At 36.4% G+C, this 19606-nt stretch overlaps 2 protein-coding genes across 2 annotated transcripts; both read right to left on the bottom strand.

The window, feature by feature from the left end:
- Positions 1-265: 265 nt before the first annotated feature.
- Positions 266-4936, bottom strand: EMB1467 (NADH-ubiquinone dehydrogenase). The gene is made up of 5 exons (XM_078314547.1): positions 4362-4936; positions 3658-3904; positions 2986-3280; positions 2287-2661; positions 266-1396 (listed from the first exon to the last, which is right to left on the bottom strand). The coding sequence occupies exons 1-5, from the start codon at positions 4765-4767 to the stop codon at positions 503-505; spliced, it is 2217 nt and encodes a 738-aa protein (XP_078170673.1). The 5' UTR covers positions 4768-4936; the 3' UTR covers positions 266-502.
- Positions 4937-11505: 6569 nt separating this feature from the next.
- Positions 11506-17456, bottom strand: HSP91 (heat shock protein 91). The gene is made up of 10 exons (XM_078314546.1): positions 17254-17456; positions 15736-16930; positions 15328-15516; positions 14707-14802; positions 14195-14431; positions 13632-13823; positions 12954-13100; positions 12616-12765; positions 12278-12408; positions 11506-12069 (listed from the first exon to the last, which is right to left on the bottom strand). The coding sequence occupies exons 2-10, from the start codon at positions 16903-16905 to the stop codon at positions 11850-11852; spliced, it is 2532 nt and encodes an 843-aa protein (XP_078170672.1). The 5' UTR covers positions 16906-16930; positions 17254-17456; the 3' UTR covers positions 11506-11849.
- Between the last annotated feature and the right edge of the window lie 2150 nt (positions 17457-19606).

Raw genomic sequence — 19606 nt, 5'->3', positions numbered from 1 at the left:
GACTTCCGTGTAAGTGAAACTGCTCTCACTCAAATGGAACTATTTAAGCCGCGTCAGCACCTACTTCCTCTCTCTCGTAAGGGAGACGATTTAAAAAAAAATGGAGGCAAGATCCTTTTGTCTAACTACTGAAATGAGACTGTTTTAATTTGCGACGACAACTAGAACAAAGTTCTTTTAATTATTTTTTATAGAAATACAATCCAGGGGTAAAAAGGAAAAAATTCCATGTGCCGAATTTTGATGTACAAACAAACAGCAAAAAGAGTAAAAAATCATTGCTTCGAATTTTTAACTCCAGAAAAACAGAGGGGTCATCTAGTTTATTGCTACATCGCAGTAGGTTGTAATAGCGAGTCTCACTGCACCCAACATGGATACAGTCTAAATTATACTCCATTCCCAAATTCAAAAGAGAAAATTAACCTCCTCTTAACAGCTTGGGAATAAAAAAAAAGGAAAACAAAAAAAGAGCTAAAGAATGAAAACAAAGGGGCACACCTCACTTCCTCAACTGTGCACTGCACTGAGCCATGATCTTAGAGGCTCTGGTGATAGCATCTGTCATGTAGAAATTCTCCACAGAATTCTTAAATGGTGTGGTACTCAACTGTTGTGTGACTTTTGGTTTAACTTCAAATGGAACTGTTGACCCCTCTCTCTCATCTACACGCACTAGATTTGGCGCAACCATCTCGATCCTAGCACGGGCACCTGCCAAATTATCATAAGATAAACAGACCCCTGATACCTCGGACAATGCACGGATGATCTTCCAATCATCCCTTGAATCCCCTACAGTTGGTACAGCTGGTACGGTCCACTGTGAGCACCCCTCGGTATTCTCATATGTACCTTCTTTCTCACTAAATGCAGATGAGGGTAGAATTATGTTTGCACGGTACACACTCCTGTCACCATGGTGGCCTTGGTACACAACAAAGGCATCCTCTGGAACCTTCTCAAGGCTGATATCATCAGCCCCCATTAGATATAGGAACTTGCTAGATGCAATGGTTTCGGGGCTTGCAACCAGCCCTAAATCAAGAGCTGCAGCCTGAGCTGCATGGAGTAAGAGCACATTCAATCCATTCCAGCCCGGCTTGACCACATTGGCCTTTTTGGCAATGGTCTCTATGGTAGAGAAGAGGGCGTCTTGATCTTCTCGTTCAAATAGGCCAGCGCCAACAATTATAACAGGATTTTTAGAATCTCGGAGGGTGGTGTAGAATGGGTGGCTTTCATTGGCTAGTTCAATAAGGGTCTGGGGCCCAGTGCCCAGGTGCTCTATGTCATAGTTGAATTCTGACTGGGGCCCAATGTACGCCACCTTGGCCTTATTGGCGCGCACACTCTTGCGAATTCTAGCATTAACCATAGGGGCCTCTACTCTTGGCTGCATAAGTTAAAAATTGAGCTAGCATGAGAATTTAACTAAATAAATATCATAAATCACTTTTGTATTTAAGATGAAGAAGGCTACTAAAGTATCATTAAATGATGCTAGTTTTAGACATGTCACCAGACTAAAAAGCAACTTATTGGGCTACTACTACAAATCATTTTGAGAATTTTCAAAAGAGGCAATGTCATGTACTACCCGGTGAAACTTACTAAAATGTCATTGATGACCCAATTCACACTCATTTATCAATGTGACATTAAACATCATTGATGTAAATGCAATATAAAATTCCTTGTAAATCAAGGTAAAGTATACTTGTTAGCAATTAATTTGAGGAGCTCCAAAGTATTAGTAATGGTAAGGGTATTGACGATGCATTACCAGATTACAGGCTATCTGTGTTATTTTTGGTGGTTTTTATATAGGTGCAAATCGTATGTCATTTTTTTCTTTGCAGGGAAGCCGTGACAATTTGAATGTTTACAGTAATGCATGAGAACTTCCAGTTTAAATTGTCGACTGCTACTCTAGTTCCCCTACTTAAAGTAAAAAAGGGTTTGAACTCAGTGAAAATCAGGAGAACCAGTCTTCGGTCTAAGTGGTCAAGGCAATGCCTCCATATGAGAGGTCGCAGGTTCAAAACCCGGTTGGGAGGTCAATTCTTGTGGATATTTAAAGTTGGAAGGTTTGACCCCCCATATTTATCTCAAAAAGAAACTCAACCCAATATCAGGTACAAAAGAGAAAGATTTATCTGATGTTTAAAGAGGCATACTAATTTCTGTATAACTATCTCAGGACCTGATCATTGCTTATAAGAAATAACAGATGAGAGTATACGTATCAGCTCTGAAATACCTATTTATCCATAACAACAATACCTGAGTACCAATCAAAAGGAAAGCATCAGCCTTCTCGAGCCCAGATATAGTCGTATTAAGCAAATAATTCGACCTCAAATCTGCCTTCGGAGCAGACCCATTGCCCTCACAGAGCACATTATCTGAACCTAATTTGTTCAAGAAATCCTTCAGAGCAATCATGGACTCTGCGTCAGAGAGGCGACCAGCAACTCCAACAATCTCTTGAGGATTGACCTTATTCAAGACCTCAGCAACAACCTCGAGGGCATCACGCCAAGTCACAGCCTTGAACCTACCATCAGGCCCTCGGATCATTGGATCATTCAATCTTTGTCTCTTCAGGCCATCATAGCAGAACCGAGTCTTGTCAGATATCCACTCCTCATTTATATCCTGCATGTATATTTATATGCTTTTAAGTATAGAGGGAGCCCTTATTGCATTTAAAAAATATATAAACCTATAAGAGTCCACTATGTCAGTTTGATAAAAGATTTTTCATTTCCTTTTCTTTGAACTGTATTGAAATATATTTTTAAAGCCTAAAATTCTAACAAAGAAACACAAAATATGTTTCTAGGTGTTCAAGATTTCAAAGCAAGGTATTACAATATCCTTGGGTGAAAAACTTGAAAACTTAACACTAGAAACAAATCAACAAGAAAGCAGACAGTACAATCCCTAAAAGATAGTGAGTAGTCCAGTAAGACCTCGGACCTCATTTAAGCGAGGAATGATCCGCATGACCTCAGGCCCACGGCTATCAATCCTAATATTTGAACCAACTGCATCAGTGACATCGATAGTCTCAGTCCCCTTAAGCTCCCAATTTCTGGCCTTAAAAGCAAATGGTTTTGAAGTGAGTGCACCAACTGGGCAGATGTCAATCACATTTCCTGATAGTTCACTTGTCATGAGTTTCTCCACATAGGTGCCGATTTCCTCTCCACTGCCACGGCCTAACATGCCTAGGTCCTCTACACCGGCCACCTCAGAGGCAAACCGAACACACCTGTCTCATTGTAGAAGAAAATAAATTATCTACTATCATCTTTTATAAGCATAGATTAAAATACTAATGTTAATACACAATTATCTCACGTCTTGAAAGTGTTATTGATATTGAACAGTTTATTTTCTAGTAGCAGCTCAAAATGTCTTCTAACTAATGCAGATAATCAATGAATAGTAACAAACAAAAACCATGAAAAACAGAGAAGTAAAAAAAAGAATACGACAAAGAAGTTAGGGCTACTTTAGTAATAATGACCTCGTTTAGCAGAAAATATTAAAGATTCTAGCTAGTATAGCTAATCCAAATCCTAATGAAACAAGACTTCAACACACCATCTATTATAAAAATAAAAAAAAGGAAGCAAAAAAGCTAACCTTGTACATTGGATGCACCGGGTCATGACGGTCTTGACTAGTGGGCCAAGGTTCTTGTCCACAACAGATCTCTTCATTTCAGTGAAGCGGCCTCGGTCAGCCCCGAAGGCCATAGACTGGTCCTGCAAGTCACACTCCCCTCCCTGATCGCAGATGGGGCAGTCGAGTGGGTGATTCATCAGCAAGAACTCCATCACTCCCTCCCTTGCCTTCTTCGCCACTGGTGTGTCCGTTTTTATCTTCATCCCTGCCCACACCAATTCCAACATGTGAGAAAAAAGGAATTGACAGTTCTCTAAGAGTAATCTAGTTATATGTCAGGATCCATTGACAATATCTCAACTTGACAATCTTGACGATAATAAAAAATGGCCTATGCTATTGGTTAGTAAGAATAAGTGATGTTCCTTTTCTCTGCTTATCTCTAGCTTTTATCCTGTTGTAGTACCCCTAAAGCTTTTTTTTTCTCTTTTCCTTTTAAGTATTTCTAGAAACTTGAACAAAGTCTTTGCATTGTGTTCCCCCTCAAAAAAATATACAGAAATAAAACTGATTTAGACTGCATAACATCTGCAGCTGCTAGTGAGAAAGTTACTATGAAGAAAGCTGATTACAGATCTGAATAGATAGGAGAATGAAGTAAAGGACAAACCAAATTTCAAATTACAATAAAAAAAAGAAGAAGCTAGTATCCTTAAAGATACCTGGCAAGGCAGGCATAGCGCAAGAGGCGACAGGTTTTGGCGATTTCTCGACCTCAACAAGGCACATCCTACAATTTCCAGCTATTGACAACCTCGAGTGGTAACAAAACCGAGGTATATCGACTCCAGCCACCTCGCACGCTTGTAAAACAGTGAAACCCTTCGGTATCGTCACTGGATATCCATCGACGAACACCTCCATCGCATCTTCTGGTTTCTCCGGAAGCTGCACGCGGGCCCCAGCGACGGGTTTGCGATTCGGGCTGTACGCGTCTGGATCGGGCGCCATCGCTGCGGATTCGGGTTTGGAGACGGCGGGCGTGTAGGTGATTCGGCGAGTGAGAGCGGAGAGATGTGGTGAGAGGGGCTTCGAGCCGCGTTGGACGGATCGGGTGAAGAACGCCATTATCGTATGGCTTTGTGATCTAAGATGAAATGGTTTGGGTTTGTTGTCTCTCTCTCTCTCTCTCTCTCTCTCTCTCTCTCTTGCTGTGTCTTGGGTTTGTGTTCGAGGAGGCTGAGCTATTGCTCGGCGAGGACTGGCGATTGAATTATTCGAAAGACGTGGTCTTCGTGAGCCGACGTAGTCCTTTAAAACTTGGCTTAGATTAATACACAGTGCTGATACTAGGTTGTAAATGAACTGAGTTTGAGCGAGTTACCCCCAACGCGAACTCGGCTCGTTTAATAAACGAGCAAGTCAATTCGAGTTGAGATGATAATAATGAGTTGTAGAGCCAACTCGAACTCAGCTTGTTATTAACTCGAGTTGGCTCACAACTCGTTTATAACTCGTTTAACCAGTGATAGTATTACAACACAAGTTCAAACTCAGCTCGTTATTAACTCGAGTTGGCTCACAACTCGTTTAGAACTCGTTTAACCAGTGATAGTATTACAACACAAGTTCAAACTCAGCTCGTTATCAACTTGAGTTGGCTCACAACTCGTTTAACTAGTGATAGTATTACTATATAAGTTCAAACATATTTTACACGAATCTCAAAGCACAAATAACAGTCTAGAGATTCGGATTTGATTATTTTGGGATTTATTGTGACTAATACTGTGTAACTTTATGTAACTCGAGTTATAAATAAGCGAGTTGGGGCCAACTCGAACTCAGCTCATTTATTAAACGAGTTGGCCAACTCGAGTTGTAAATGAGCTGAGTTGTAAATGAGCCGAGTTAAACGACCTGTAAATGAGTGAGTTACGAGTTCGATTTTTTTTGTCCAGCCCTAGCTGATACTAATAAAATGCAAATTATATTTTTAAATCATTTTAATTGCATAAATATAAAAAATTATGAAAATTTTATTTTATTTTGATGGGCATTAAGATAACGGTTTAAATTGCTGAAATTTATCCGTTAAATTAGACGGCGGTTTATGCAATTATACACTATACACCATATATATATTTAATGATTTTGTTTTAAAAGTTCTAAAAAAATAATTTAATATTTAATTTTATTAACACCAATTTAACACGTATTTTTTTATTAGTATCCTTAAAAACAAAAATTAATAGATATGTCATGCGTTTAACAATGATGTCAATGTGTCAGATTGTTTATATATAACATATTAAATAATAATATTTAAATTACGCAAAAATATTGACATACCTCAATAGATGTCAATGAAACATGGTGCCCAATATGGTGGGTCCATAAAAGATGACTGAAAGTCCCAGCGCTTGCTGGCGGACACATGAACCTCCGCATTAGGAGCCCGTGAACTCTCTTTTATCTCTGTTGTACCTCATGATCATCCCCGTCTAGGTCTAGGGGCATATCTAGTCATTCTAAATTTGGAAATGTCTGGTGTTTTTAAAAACCAAGGAGCGGCTGGGTCTGGAAGTCGACGGCCCCACTGAGGGGCAGTAAGGGTATGTTTTGGAATTTTTTGAAAACTGAGGGCATATCTGTTAATTTTTCTTTTTTTTCAGAGTATAATAAAAAAAAATCTGACTTTAACACCATAACTATTGAAGAGGAAAGGGATCTCATCTTTATTTTCGTTTTTATCGAGAAAATGCATTTTGGGCTTCACAAATAAGTATGAGGCCTAGTACAGTCCAAATTAATAGAATTCTTTGCTGAATAGAAGGCGAGACTCATTCCGGTTTGTTATGATCACAAAATTTATAAGAGCATAGCTCAAAAGTGTGCTACACTGCTAATTAATTGACAATAGATGTATTTACCATCTTCTTTCTGTTATGTTTAGGGTCGTTGGGTTGAATTAATAGCAGGTGTATCAATATTTATTAGGCTGCAGATGAAGTCTAACCTAATGGTAGAACATTTTTAGTATAGGTGGCACTGGTTTGTATATAAATAGTAAAGTTTTCCTAACAATTAAAACAAACTAGACATATACATTCAGAGACGAAGACAAAATTTTGAGTAAAGGTAGTAAAAAACATACAATTTTTTTTTTTAAGTGGTGAGCTTGGAGGCAAGATTTGCGTGGGAGTTGAATGTTGGATGAGAGAGAGAGAGAGTCTGAGAGACATGTGAAGAGTGGTGAGCTTCTCAGCCTTTGAAAAAATAAAATATAAAATACTACAAGTTCCTAAGTTATACACATTGTACAATAATCTATTTTTCTCTTGAAAATGAATGTGGTCAATCATATAAAAAATTTACAAATTTATGGAAATCATTTTTAAGGTACTAATAATATTTACCTATAAACAATATACTAAAACTATATATAATAATTAGTTTTTAAAAATAAATGAGGGTCAATTGACACCCATGTGATGTATGTCAATCCGTATCTGTATACATTTCTCACATAACATGGGAGCAAAATAAGCAGATAGATGCAACATACAGACAGAAGAAAAAATGCGTATAATTGTTAATTGTTGTACATGCCGTAGCCCTTACAATGCCAAGTAACTTCAGAAAATTCAAAAACCAGCAAACATCCTGGAATGCCAGGTGAACATATTGTACCAGTTAGTTCATAAATTATACATCATAATCTGGTTGAGCTGCTCTTTGTTTTCTTTGCTCCAGAAAGCAAAAAATGTTAAACAAAGCAATAGCACAAAAGAATCATTCTTTAGTTTTGTGACAAAGGCAATGTTCTTTGTGTAGAAGGTCGTATGTTCAAAATTCATATGAAAGAATCTCATGTAATATTAAATAGTTGGATGATTTAACTTTCAATCTTTACATGTAAAAGTAATAGTACAAAACTTATAAAGTAAAAGAAGAGAGATTTTTTACGCTCTCTTTCCATTCTATTCTATTTTTTTTTTATAGTTGGCGGAATGCCAGTAAATATATCGATAATAATAAAAAAAATGTTTACAAATGTTCTAATATTGTCTGGTACCTTGAAGAAGCTAATGATCGCTTCACAGAGTTTATATGAACTTCCGGTACATGATGATGATTAATAGAATGACAATAATATTATAATAATAGTACGAGTAATTAATACAAATAATTATAAGAGTAAGAACTAGGGTGTTGCCTTGGTGAGTTTAGTTTAGAGTATATAGAATTAGTTATAAATAACGAATTCAAATATTTGAAATTGATTTACTTCACGAGTGATGTATTTACATGCAAAATGTGTAAAATTTTAAATTAATTTAGTATAAAGTTAGGTGGTCAAAAATAAAGTTTTATAAGTTGATTTTAATGTGTTTATTTTACATCATTTTTTTACTTTATTAGTTATTTCGAAAATACATAAATTTTGTATCTAAACACAATACTAGTGAAGTAGATCGGTTTCAATAGTTTGAATTTATCGTTTGAAGCCAATTTGATAATTTTGGAGTTAAAGCACCCTAAGAATTTGGCAAGCTTAAGAACACCCTACTTCTACTATGTAATTAAAGATGTCACGTTGTGACTTGCATGTCCCCGTGTTGTGAATATTTGAGTGATGTGATCATTCTTTGAAAAGTTAGCACGGCATGGCATGCGAACTAGTCTGATCACGACACAGCATGTTGTCACGTGAGTCACGTGTAATCAGAATCGTTAGATATTGATTGAATGATGAATTTTAAAACTAACTTAAATTTTAAAAAAAAATGGTTAAACGTGACAAACATGACCAATCACATTTGAACACGACACGTGTGATCACAACGTGACTAACGTACCATGATCATTCCTTCAAATTTAACCACAACACAATACGTAAAAAATCTAACTTGGTCACAACATATATAGTACGTGACCCATATCATGCGTGACTATAGTCACGGCATGTCAACGTATTTACATCCCTATTCTATTATAATTATTATTATCATTATTATTCTATTTCTACATGTTTATTACAACTAATGATAATAAAAATTGTTACTTTACTACAAATTAACACCAGTTCTATTATATTAATATTATTATTAAATTAATAATAATGGCACTAATAGCAGCAGCAGTAGTATCGGAATAAGATATTTATTAGAGGAGTAGAACTAGGGTGCTCTTAAGCTCACCAAAGTTTTGGTGAGCTTAACTCTAAAACTCATCAAATCGATTTCAAATGACGAATCCGAACCGTTGAAATCCACCTACCTTACGTGTGATGCATCTACATGTGAAATTTTTAAACATTCGAATTAATTTAGTATAAAGTCAAGCGGTCAAAAAACGTTCAAAAATGAATGCACTAAAATTAATTTATTAACCTTCTAATTTTGACCGCTTGACTTAATACTAAATTAATCCGAATGTTTAAAAATTTCACATGTAGATGCATCACACGTAAGGTAGGCGGGTTTCAACGGTTCGGATTCGTCATTTGAAATCGATTTGATGAGTTTTAGAGTTAAGCTCACCAAAATTTTGGTGAGCTTAAGAGCACCCTAGTTCTACTCTTTATTAGAGAAATGTGATTAAAAGAGATAGTGTTCTTAAACTCACCAATAGTTTGATGATAAGCATAACTCAGAAACCTATCCATTTAATTTTAAACCTCATCAATAATAGGTTTGAATTTATTTATTTTTAGGATAGTTTGTCAAATTAACTGATTAAAATATAGAAAGATAAGAAGACAAATGCCAAATTTTTAGTGAAACGTGAAAGAATTTACCGAAATTTTTAATAATACCCAATTAGCAAAATATTTTAATAATAATAACCATGGTTTAGGAAGATTTTTAAAAATACACCGTGAAAAAATTTCACGGTTCCAAACATTTTTTTTTAAAACAGAAATTAAAAAAATATATATTTTTTTGTATTGAAATGTTGAATATATTTCTTTGAAAATAGATGGAATACAATATAATTTGATTTATTAGAAAGACTGTAACAAATAACCTGGATCAATATTTTTCAGGCTGGATTTTTCGCGGTTGTAAGAAAAATTAATATATTTCATTATGTGTTATTGTAAAAAAATAAAAATGCTTGGATTCTGAGTTATTGATTCCGATTCAAAAGTCACTTCTAGGTAATACAGAAAATATTGTGATTCTTCTAGTACATTTAATTTCTAAAAAGTTGTATCTATTTTGATAATTCTTTTTAAATAACAATCATTAAACAACTTAAATTTTTATTTTTTTTTCAATACCCAATAATGCTTATTGTTGTAAGCAATCTTTTGTGATATTTGACTAATTTACAAAACATATAATCATTGAATTTTACAGTTTATCTGTTTAAGTTGTATGGAGATTTAGTAGTTACGATCAAAGGTCAAAGAAAGTCAACGATTCATATTATGGCAAGTTGGTGTAACAAGTCGGGTCCGAATGTCGAAGCAAACAAAGCAAGTCAACGTGCACATAGTGACAAGTCGGAAAGTGACAAGATGCACAAGATAATATGTTGCATGATCTTCTCAAGCTACAAGAAATGATTTGATAGATATGATATGATGGAAGATTCACACGAGTCATTTGGAATGTCGGATATCAAAAAGATATATCATCAAGATTACGGAAGATCATATGAGATCAATATCATGAAAATTATGAAAGAACTCAAAAGACAACTAGAAGAAGATGAAATACCAGTAGTTAATAAAATACAATAATAGAAGATGAAAGACAACTAGCAAAACAATAAAAACAATCAATACAAAATTATTAGAAAAAGATTAAAAAAAAAACTAGTAGGAAAAACAACTGATAGAAGATTAAAAACAACAGTGCGAGATGAAAAACTAGTATAAAATAAAAGACGATGAGAAAAAGATGAAAGACTAGCATTAAAACATGAAAGAGAACTAATGCACGATATTAGACAATTCTTCTAAAACACAACTAGAAGAAAATGAAATACAATCAATAATAGATAAAAGACAAATAATACAATATAAAAGGCTGCAGCATGCAGACTTAAAATTTATTTTGAATCGTTTAGGCTAGAGCAACAGCACCTATCATCCAAATTGGTTGTAAATCTAACTAAATTTATTTACTGACTGCAGACTTAAAATTCACTGATTAAATGTATTAAATTTTAATCAATCCGACAATTGAAGTCCGATAGACAGATTATTTGGAAAAAAAAATAAGTAGAGAAAATCAATTTAGCCTTTATATTGTTCATTCGAATACGTTACAATTTTCTATTTGTACTTTCGTTATATTAGTCGTTATTTATTTATTTATTCTTACAGTAAATCGTAGAATCTGACCTTCTAACATAAAAATTGGATTGGATCATTTTCATTTTGAGTTAATTGGTTACAGAGATTAGTCATAACCCTACCTTAATTGATTGGGTTGATTATCTAAACAAAATCCTGACCCATTTACACTTCTACCATCAAGAGCAGACACCGTCAGGAGCATATTGGTACAGACCAATTTGAGGAGTGCTGGGCAGCAAAGAGCTGTTCGATCACCCAATTAGGTACCAACTTAATCGCAAAACCACATAGCAGCAACTCGCAACAAGGGAAAAGAGAGAACTCAAGGCAAAAGAAAACTTCCCGGCAAGCTAGAAACCCGAACAGAACAAAAGGAAATTTACAGTCAGCACCATCACCTATTACCAGATTAAGTAGTGTTCCAGCCCTGCCGCACCAGCTCTTACGGAGAGAATCTGTACTGTGCAATCCCCTTCTAACCAAGGTCATAAAAAAAAAAACGTGAACAAAAACATGCAAAACGAGATAAACAAACAACAATCTTGTTAGACTAGAATAGAATGATATATCCATTTCGATTAACAGTAAAATTCAAACATCGAGTCTCATCTTTGGAAACTGCACCCCAACAAGATGACCAAAAATTTGACCTTATAAAGAATCCACAATTGGCTCCTCCATTCAAAACACGATAAGACCAAGCAGATAGAAAAAAAAAGATCCTTCCAGACTGGTATAGCTAACAAGGATAAAACAACAGAGCCACATACAAGGCGGAGTCAAATTCCCCTAAACACACAATAACTAAAACCATAAAGAAGGTAACATCCCTAAACTTTAGATCTATCGAATAAACAACGTATCTCGTAACACAATAATGCATAGACATTGCAACTTAGGCACTGGGAGGAGAGTTCCCATCAGTTTTGTCAGTGTCCATTGGCTCAGCAGACTCCACTTCTTCTGATGGGTGGGCCCCCTCTTCATGGTGGTTTTGTTGTTCTTGATCTGATGAGGGTGGAGTTTGGGTTTCCTGTTGCGGAGTTGAAGGTGGAGTTGGAGTTTGAGGCTTGGCTGGAGGTGGCTTTGGCTTGGTCATTATTGGCTTGCACAACCTGTCAAAATAGTAGAGAATTTAAGTTACCCTGGCTAATTGACTTGAGAACCTCATAAAGAATTTACAAGACCCTCCCTCCCTTACAGGTCAACCTATGTACTTTATTTTGACTCTCTCTTGGGTAGAAATAGAATTATAGATGTTTAAATAAAATAAAATAAACTTTATAAACAGTCATTAGAATTTTCAAATTCTGAATAAACTACCTGTCCAGAGCTTCAGCCTTCCTCTTTAAGTCTGCCAAGAGAACGACAGGAGGGGCATGCTTGGGCAAGGCATTTTGCTGCTGTAGCTTATCTGCCAACCATGCTTCTGCTTCGGAGCACTCATTTAGAACCTAAATAAGTAACAGCAAAGACATTAACAAAATATTATACAAGCAATAATAGAATGCTCCATTACATTCTCCATAACTATATCGCAATTAAAGCTCGAGAAACAATATTTCTGCACATTGAGCTTCCCAGAAAATAACTGCCAACCAATCCCTATCGCTGTTTGTTTAGTATTTCTTTAGTGGGCATTCAACTAACAAAATGGGTACCTTCTGCTTCTCTTCGACTTCAATGTGATCATACTTGGGATCCTTGGACAAAGCTGCCTCTCTAAAGCTATTGATGCAATACAGTAGGGTATCAACAGCTGGTTGCCTTTCTGTCCATTCCTTGTAACGCAGTTCAATCGGGTCGCCTTGCTGCAACACAAAAACACAGAGAAAGAGTGTCAGCTTACCACTACAAGAAAAGGAGAGAAGGTAGCTTCACTACAAGAAAAATAGTCACACTTCAAGGCATTATTGACTATGCAAGAGCACTTCATGCATCACCTTGGAAGAATACTAATGCAATGATAACCACTCAAGTCTTAGAATAATTGACTTACAGTTTTGAGCTCATCCAGTTTTGCTACATAGACTCCCTTGGTCTCGTCTTCACCCTCATCATAGATCCAGTCCTCGGTATCCTGTAATCTTGCTAATAAGGTTTCTTTTTCTGCGTCCACCACAAACTCACTGTACTTGTCACAAAGCTACAAGTGATAAGAAACAATAAACATGTATTAGATCAGATCATAAAGCTATTTAAATAGCAGCCACTTTAGCAGGGGTATTTTATAGATGCTCTGTTACTAACTTAAATTGCATAATTTAGCGTTTTTACCAATAGTGCCCTATTTAGCACCATAGCGGACAATAGTGGGTACTTTCACTGAAAATGGCAGACAAAAAGCAGGCATTCTAAGCGAATAGCAGACTTTTCACTAATTTAACAAAAAATTTAAAATCTCTCCCAGTTTTATTTTGTATTACTCAACCCTAATTTTATTTTATCCATTTACTGTTTTTATTGTGACACTTTTTTTAAATATGTATATGTATAGTTAATCTTATATTTTTATTATTTCCAAAACCCTAGTTTTTATCATTTTATGTAATTCAATGCTTAATTTGACATAATTACTGAACCCTTATTTTATTTTTTCCATTCAGAAAACCGCTCAAGAATCTCCATCTATATTATCACTACAGATCCTGTATGTAAATATTGTGACGAAAGTTACCTTATTACGCATTTCATAAACATAGGCCTCAAGGGCATTCTTCTTGTCTTTGGTTTCTTCCATAACTCTGTCCTGAAGAGCCATCTCAAACTCTTTTTCGCATGCCTTCTGCAGCTCCTCAGTTGACAATGCACCATATACTATTTCTTGCACTGGCACATTGGTCTTCTTTACTTTCTTCTTAGTCTCCACCTAATGAGAAAAACATTGTCTCACGTCAGGCAGCCAAATTATTACAGCAGAATATGCTTAATTTTTCATTGACAGTGTGCATGAGTCTTCCATTGTAAAAGGATATCTCAGGATACCGAGACATAAATATTTGTACAGCATAAAGCAGCACAAAGTTGAGGATCAGTGACAACAAATTGCTGTCTAGAATAAACAGTTAGGTCTCAAGATCAATTCCAACATAGAAATTAGCTCAGTAAGACTATGAAATTGCAGACTTTGCTGCTTGTTAGATTTCCATCTGTCTTTTGAGAAATCAAGTTATGTTGCTTCAATAAACGCACAATATAACCAAAAATGAATATGATAACTTTGAGCAAAGACAACATTACCTTGGTCTCAGTTTCCATCTGCACATGCTTCTCATCAGATTCTGGGGCGCCATTTTCACTCCCAGGAGCAGCAGCACCAGCATCTGCTTCAGGTTTCGAATCCTGCATGTTGACATCTGCTCCAGCTGTGGCGGCATCATTCTGAGACTCATCAGTTTCCATCTTTGTAGCCTCTTTCGGTAATTCATTCAAGTTTGTGGTGGAAACAGGAACTTCAGTTTCCTCCTCTTCTATCATCTGCAACAATTGAGTGACAATAAACATATTAAAGTTGCATGTGACATTATTTTATGAACCAAAGAAAATCAACCTGGAGCAGAGGTGCTTGCTGGTCTACAAATTATACCCGGAAGTTTTGGATGAGCAAAGTCCCCAATAAAGGAAGAAACATGTTCAACAACAAGCTGGAACAAATAGCCTAGACGGCTAAGAGTTCTTGACGATTAACCAAAAAGGACTTGGCGGATGAAAACATTTTATAAAATTTAATTAGTACTGTCTCGAATACTTACAGTTGCTGAGTCAACAGAGACAATCCCGTGGATGTTCAGGCGAACCTTAACTTTTAGTTTGGCCTTCTCCCCGTTGCTGGATTGGAATGGACCAATCTACAAACAATGGCACCCAACAAGCATTAGTAGATTTTTGACAAAGGAGATGGGCTCCCAACAAGAAATTTTCTGTTAATTCTCTGTATAAATGGCTGGAGTTTGGAGGAGTTTCTAATGTAGAGTTGACAACAATCTGGACTAGAATCCCTTTTTAGATATTAGTTAGAGAACTTTAACAGCACAATCATAGCCTAGTTGCCTGCCAGAGATGTGCAACCCAACAACTGCCATGTAGTGCAAAAATTCCCACTTGGAAATTAAACAGAAATTTTAACATTTACAGAAAGATAATAGCTATGCTCTGGAAACACAACCATCTTAAAAAGTAATGCATCAGGTCCCTTGCAAATTAATTGGATGTTTAGTTGGACCAGGGCTAGACAGCTAAACTGAATTAAGTTCTCAATTTATATGGGTCAAAGCCCACAGAAAGCAGATAGTGCATGTTTGACATTTTGTATTCCAATTTGAGATTTCCTTTAAAATCCCTGAGAAACAGAATTTATTGTGATGAGTACTGACCGTGTATGTGCTTATCTTCGTTGGATGGTCAATATAGATAGCATCAACTGAGAAGGTGCTAGCCCTGTAGAATGTCAACACCTTCAAACTAGGTAACGGGTTCCCCTTAGGGAAAACAACAGTGTTACTCTCTGCTCCATTTTCGCCCTTCCATGACAAGGCAATTGAGAAAGGAAAGCTCTCATTGACCTGTGCATAAGATATTTAGTAAATTAAGAATCATCAAATTTCCGAGTATTGAAACTAAAAACTGCTAGCACCCAAGTCTGCCAGAAGATAGGCTCAATTACATGTCACAATATAAAGGTCTTGATTAAAGAGTAAAAACCAATCACCAGTATCAGTTACATACCCACAGGGTCACACCACAGTAAATAAAACTACTTAACTCGGTAAGCAAATTCATACCTGAAATTCGCGAACTTTGAATGTAGGGCTAAGCATAGCACACTGCAAAGCACAGCCACGCGCCACACACTCACTAGCGTTCATTGTTCTCCTTGGCTCTTTTCCAAAAAACTCCGTCAAAATCTTGATAATTGCGGGCACCCGCGACCCTGAACCAACCACCTCCACAAAGTGCACATTATCTACTGTCAACCCTGCCTCTGCAAGAGCCTTATCCAAAGGTCCCTTGACCCGCTCCAAAATCGGTGCAGACAATTTCTCGAACTCTTCCCTCTTAATGAAACCCCTGACATCCTTCTCATCCATCAAGCACTCAATGTTCAATGGAGCCTCAGCGTTTGCGCTGAGCATCTTCTTGAGCTTTTCACATGCTGTGCGAAGCCTGACGCATGCACGTGCATTCTGGTACACATTAATTTTGTACTCCTCCTTGAACTTGTCAGAAAAATACTTGAACAAAACCTCATCAAAATCTCTCCCGCCAAGAGAGCCATCATAAGAGTGGGACAAGATTTTAAGCTGCCCCTTTCTGAAACCTGCAATACAAACTTGCATGCTGGCATGGCCCACATCCACAAAGGCCACATTCAATGGGTCATTCTCCGGTAAGTCAGTTTTGTAAATACCATAAGCCAAGGCTGTTGCAGTCGTCTCATGGAACAGCCTTAACGGGTGCAGACCTGCAATGGAAGCGGCATGGAGAACTGCACGTCTCTGCGAATCAGTGAAATAAATGGGGATACCAATGCAACAATCTACCACGGCAGCATTTAGGTTCTTCTCAGCGATAGTCTTCAGATTGGAGAGAACCATGGCAAGGATTTGGATTGGTGTGAAGACCTTCTCTTCACCAAGGTACCGCACATGAATCAACGGTAAACCATCAGGTCCCTCTGTTACCTTAAATGGCAGGGTCTGGAGGTCCAATTGAACATCTGGATCAGTAAACTTGCGCCCAATGAGGCGCTTTATTTGGGACACCACGTTTTTAGGATTGCTGGTGATGGATGAAGTTGCTGCTGTGCCAATGGACCTTTGCTTGTCACCAAAGAAAACCAGAGCTGGAGTTTCACGTTTGGATTCATCATTTAATACCACATCGATACCACGCTGACGAGCCACAGCCACAATGCAGCTTTCATTACCCAGATCAAAACCCACCACACTCATGTTATAGATGTTGAAAGAGAGAGATCTGAAATTAAATTGGAAATTGAATTAAACGAAGCTTACAAGAAAGTTGCATTAAAATACTTCATTCAAACAGTTAACACCTGAGATTTATCCAGTAATAAGGGATTGCAGTAGTAATACGGGGAGATCTAACCTAACCACCTAAGTAGAACCATTGCTTGTAAGGATTGAATCAAAAATAAATAGTGACAAGAAAGACATGCATAAAGTATACCTAGCGCTGGACGCTGCGAGATCTATCTACTGAGAGCAGAATAACAAGCAACTTAAATTAGAAAAGAAAATGGTAAAGAAGAGAGAAAGCAGTAGATTTGGGATTCAAACCTTGTTGAAGAGAGGAAGCGCTCGCTCGCTTGTTCCCGAACTCTCTGGAGGAAGAGGCGTCGCGATTAGGTTATGATTGATGAGAGAGAGGTGAGGGGTGGAAAGGTTGATATAAAACGGCGAAGGCCGTGGCTTTTTCTAGAACTCTCTAAAATCTATCGAGCTTGAGAATTGGAAATAGAGAATGGGTTCAATTTAGTCCCTCGCATCCTGGTGCGACCAACAAATTAACCTTAAGATTCGGAATTAAAGTTCTCCCACGTGCATCAATCGCAAGATCTCAACACAACCAGCGAATCACATCCTCTCAATTACTTGAAAATGGAATCTTTTACCATTGGTGAATCCGGACCCTTTTTTTTTAACTTGTCACGAATCTCAAAGTCCAATAATACTGCCTGTGCGCTAGTCCGAATTCCAAACTGACTGAAATTAAATCTCAAACACTACGAAGTTCTACGGTACCTCAGAGGAGCTGAACCCACACAACCAAAGATAGGATATATATATGCAGTTAAAAGTGGATGTGTTTAAATACCACATTTTAGTCTCCATAATGTTTTGACAAATATTTTTATTTTTTAAACTTTAATGTCTCAAAATTTAAAATTTATATGTAAAAAATTAAAAATAAAACTGTGAGATAGGATATATTTACATTGTTTTTATTGACGTCAAAAGCATGTCAAACTACATCGCATTTAAGTAATATTCAAATGTTCAATTTTATATGTGCATGTACAAAGACCGACATAGATTGCATCTAATGATTTTTTTTTTTTTTTTTTATCAAAAAAAAAGTGTTGTGGCTAAAAATATCGAACTATTGTTATATGTAATAAAATTGAGCATCTGCATAAAGAGATAGAAACATACAATCTACTTATCTACCATATAATATTTTATTATTTAAGCGCATGTAATTCAATTGAATTTTGTATCGTTTAAATATCATTAACATGTAGCCAAAGTTATTCAAAGGTAAGTGAACTATAGTACATTTCCAATTATCTAATTTAAGACCGCGCGTAACACATGTAAATGTGATAATGAATACTATTTTCCTTTCACAATAATAAGTTAATTTCCAACATATTTTCTTTTTTGAAGTAAAATTTCCCCAATTAGATTTTAAATTTGGAGAAATTTTAATAGAATTTATTACAGTAATATTATATATACATCTTTAGCTTCCATGTGGGCACTAAAATCTCACAATTAAAAGAGACGACAATTAACCTCCTCATTGGCACTTTATCGAGTAGGCTCGATTTAAGTGTATTAATTAGGTTAACATGGAGGAAGAGATTGAATTGTCGATCTCTCAATCTTTGTGTTATAAATATAGGTGGGCGATGAATGCTTTCTCAATTAGGTTTCCAATTTTAGAGTTGTCTATCGTTGCTAAACCTTAAGCTGAAAATTCTATAACTTAAGACCGAAAAGGTCAATTATATATGTCAATCAACTTTTTAGCTCTCAATCTTTGTGGTCTCAATTTAGGTGGTGGTCAAGTTTGATTATCTGGCTACTCAAATAATGACATTTTGTTTGCCTTCTTTTGTTTACTTACTGTAGTACATGTTGCCATTGAAATTGGAATCAGATACAAATTACCAGTATGTAATGAAACTGTCATGAATATTGAATATATACAATCTATCGGTAAAATTTGTGATGTGGGTATACATTTCACATGATTTACTATATATGTTTCGTCTTCAAGGAGCGAAGATGTTGTTGTTCATGTGATGTCCCTATACAAGAGAATGGGAATGTGAATTTATTGTCAATAAAAATGGAACAACAATTAAGTACGTAAAGAGTGAAAGTGGTCGTCAAAATAGGGCAACAATTGACTACCTAAAGAGTGCCATTGCAAGTGGGAATGACAATCTATTGTCAGTAAAAATGGGAGAACAATTTACCCTTTTGAATAGCACTCTTTTAGCAATATTCATTGATATGAATAACGAACTACCATAATAAACATGGAAAAGTTGAATTTACCAGAAGAATGTGCCGTAATGGGACCTGATAGTATACTGGAAGTTGCTCAATGGCTTATGCATTGTAGTTCATGAAAGACTGTGAGTTCACTGACAAAATTGTAACTTCTCCAATTTAATCTGTACCGAAAGAGATTTAAGAAAATTAGGAAAACATTTACCAATTTGTTGCTAGTACAAATGCATGGCATGTTTCTTTGCCATCCCATATGGAAGGGTGATTTGTAGCCTTTGGTGCACCCGCCTGATTATCTAATGGCTGCTGGTGTGCAATCAGGGCACCAATGGCAGCATCGAATGAGTCACAGGTGATGGAAGCCTGGAGCACTTGCAAGTTCTTGTTT

Source organism: Carex rostrata, chromosome 14 (genome assembly GCF_964058835.1).
Source record: "Carex rostrata chromosome 14, lpCarRost1.2, whole genome shotgun sequence".
Lineage (NCBI taxonomy): Eukaryota > Viridiplantae > Streptophyta > Magnoliopsida > Poales > Cyperaceae > Carex > Carex rostrata.
This window is presented reverse-complemented; position numbering and strand designations above follow the sequence as displayed.

Coding starts and splice junctions, on each gene's coding strand:
- HSP91 (XM_078314546.1), bottom strand. CDS start 16,905: ATGAGTGTGGTGGGTTTTGATCTGGGTAATGAAAGCTGCATTGTGGCT. Junction 14,803..15,327: donor CGAAGATAAGCACATACACG/GTCAGTACTCAT, acceptor CATTGTTTGTAG/ATTGGTCCATTCCAATCCAG. Junction 13,824..14,194: donor AGATGGAAACTGAGACCAAG/GTAATGTTGTCT, acceptor TTTTCTCATTAG/GTGGAGACTAAGAAGAAAGT.
- EMB1467 (XM_078314547.1), bottom strand. CDS start 4,767: ATGGCGTTCTTCACCCGATCCGTCCAACGCGGCTCGAAGCCCCTCTCA. Junction 3,905..4,361: donor CGCTATGCCTGCCTTGCCAG/GTATCTTTAAGG, acceptor TGGTGTGGGCAG/GGATGAAGATAAAAACGGAC. Junction 2,662..2,985: donor TCATTCCTCGCTTAAATGAG/GTCCGAGGTCTT, acceptor ATATACATGCAG/GATATAAATGAGGAGTGGAT.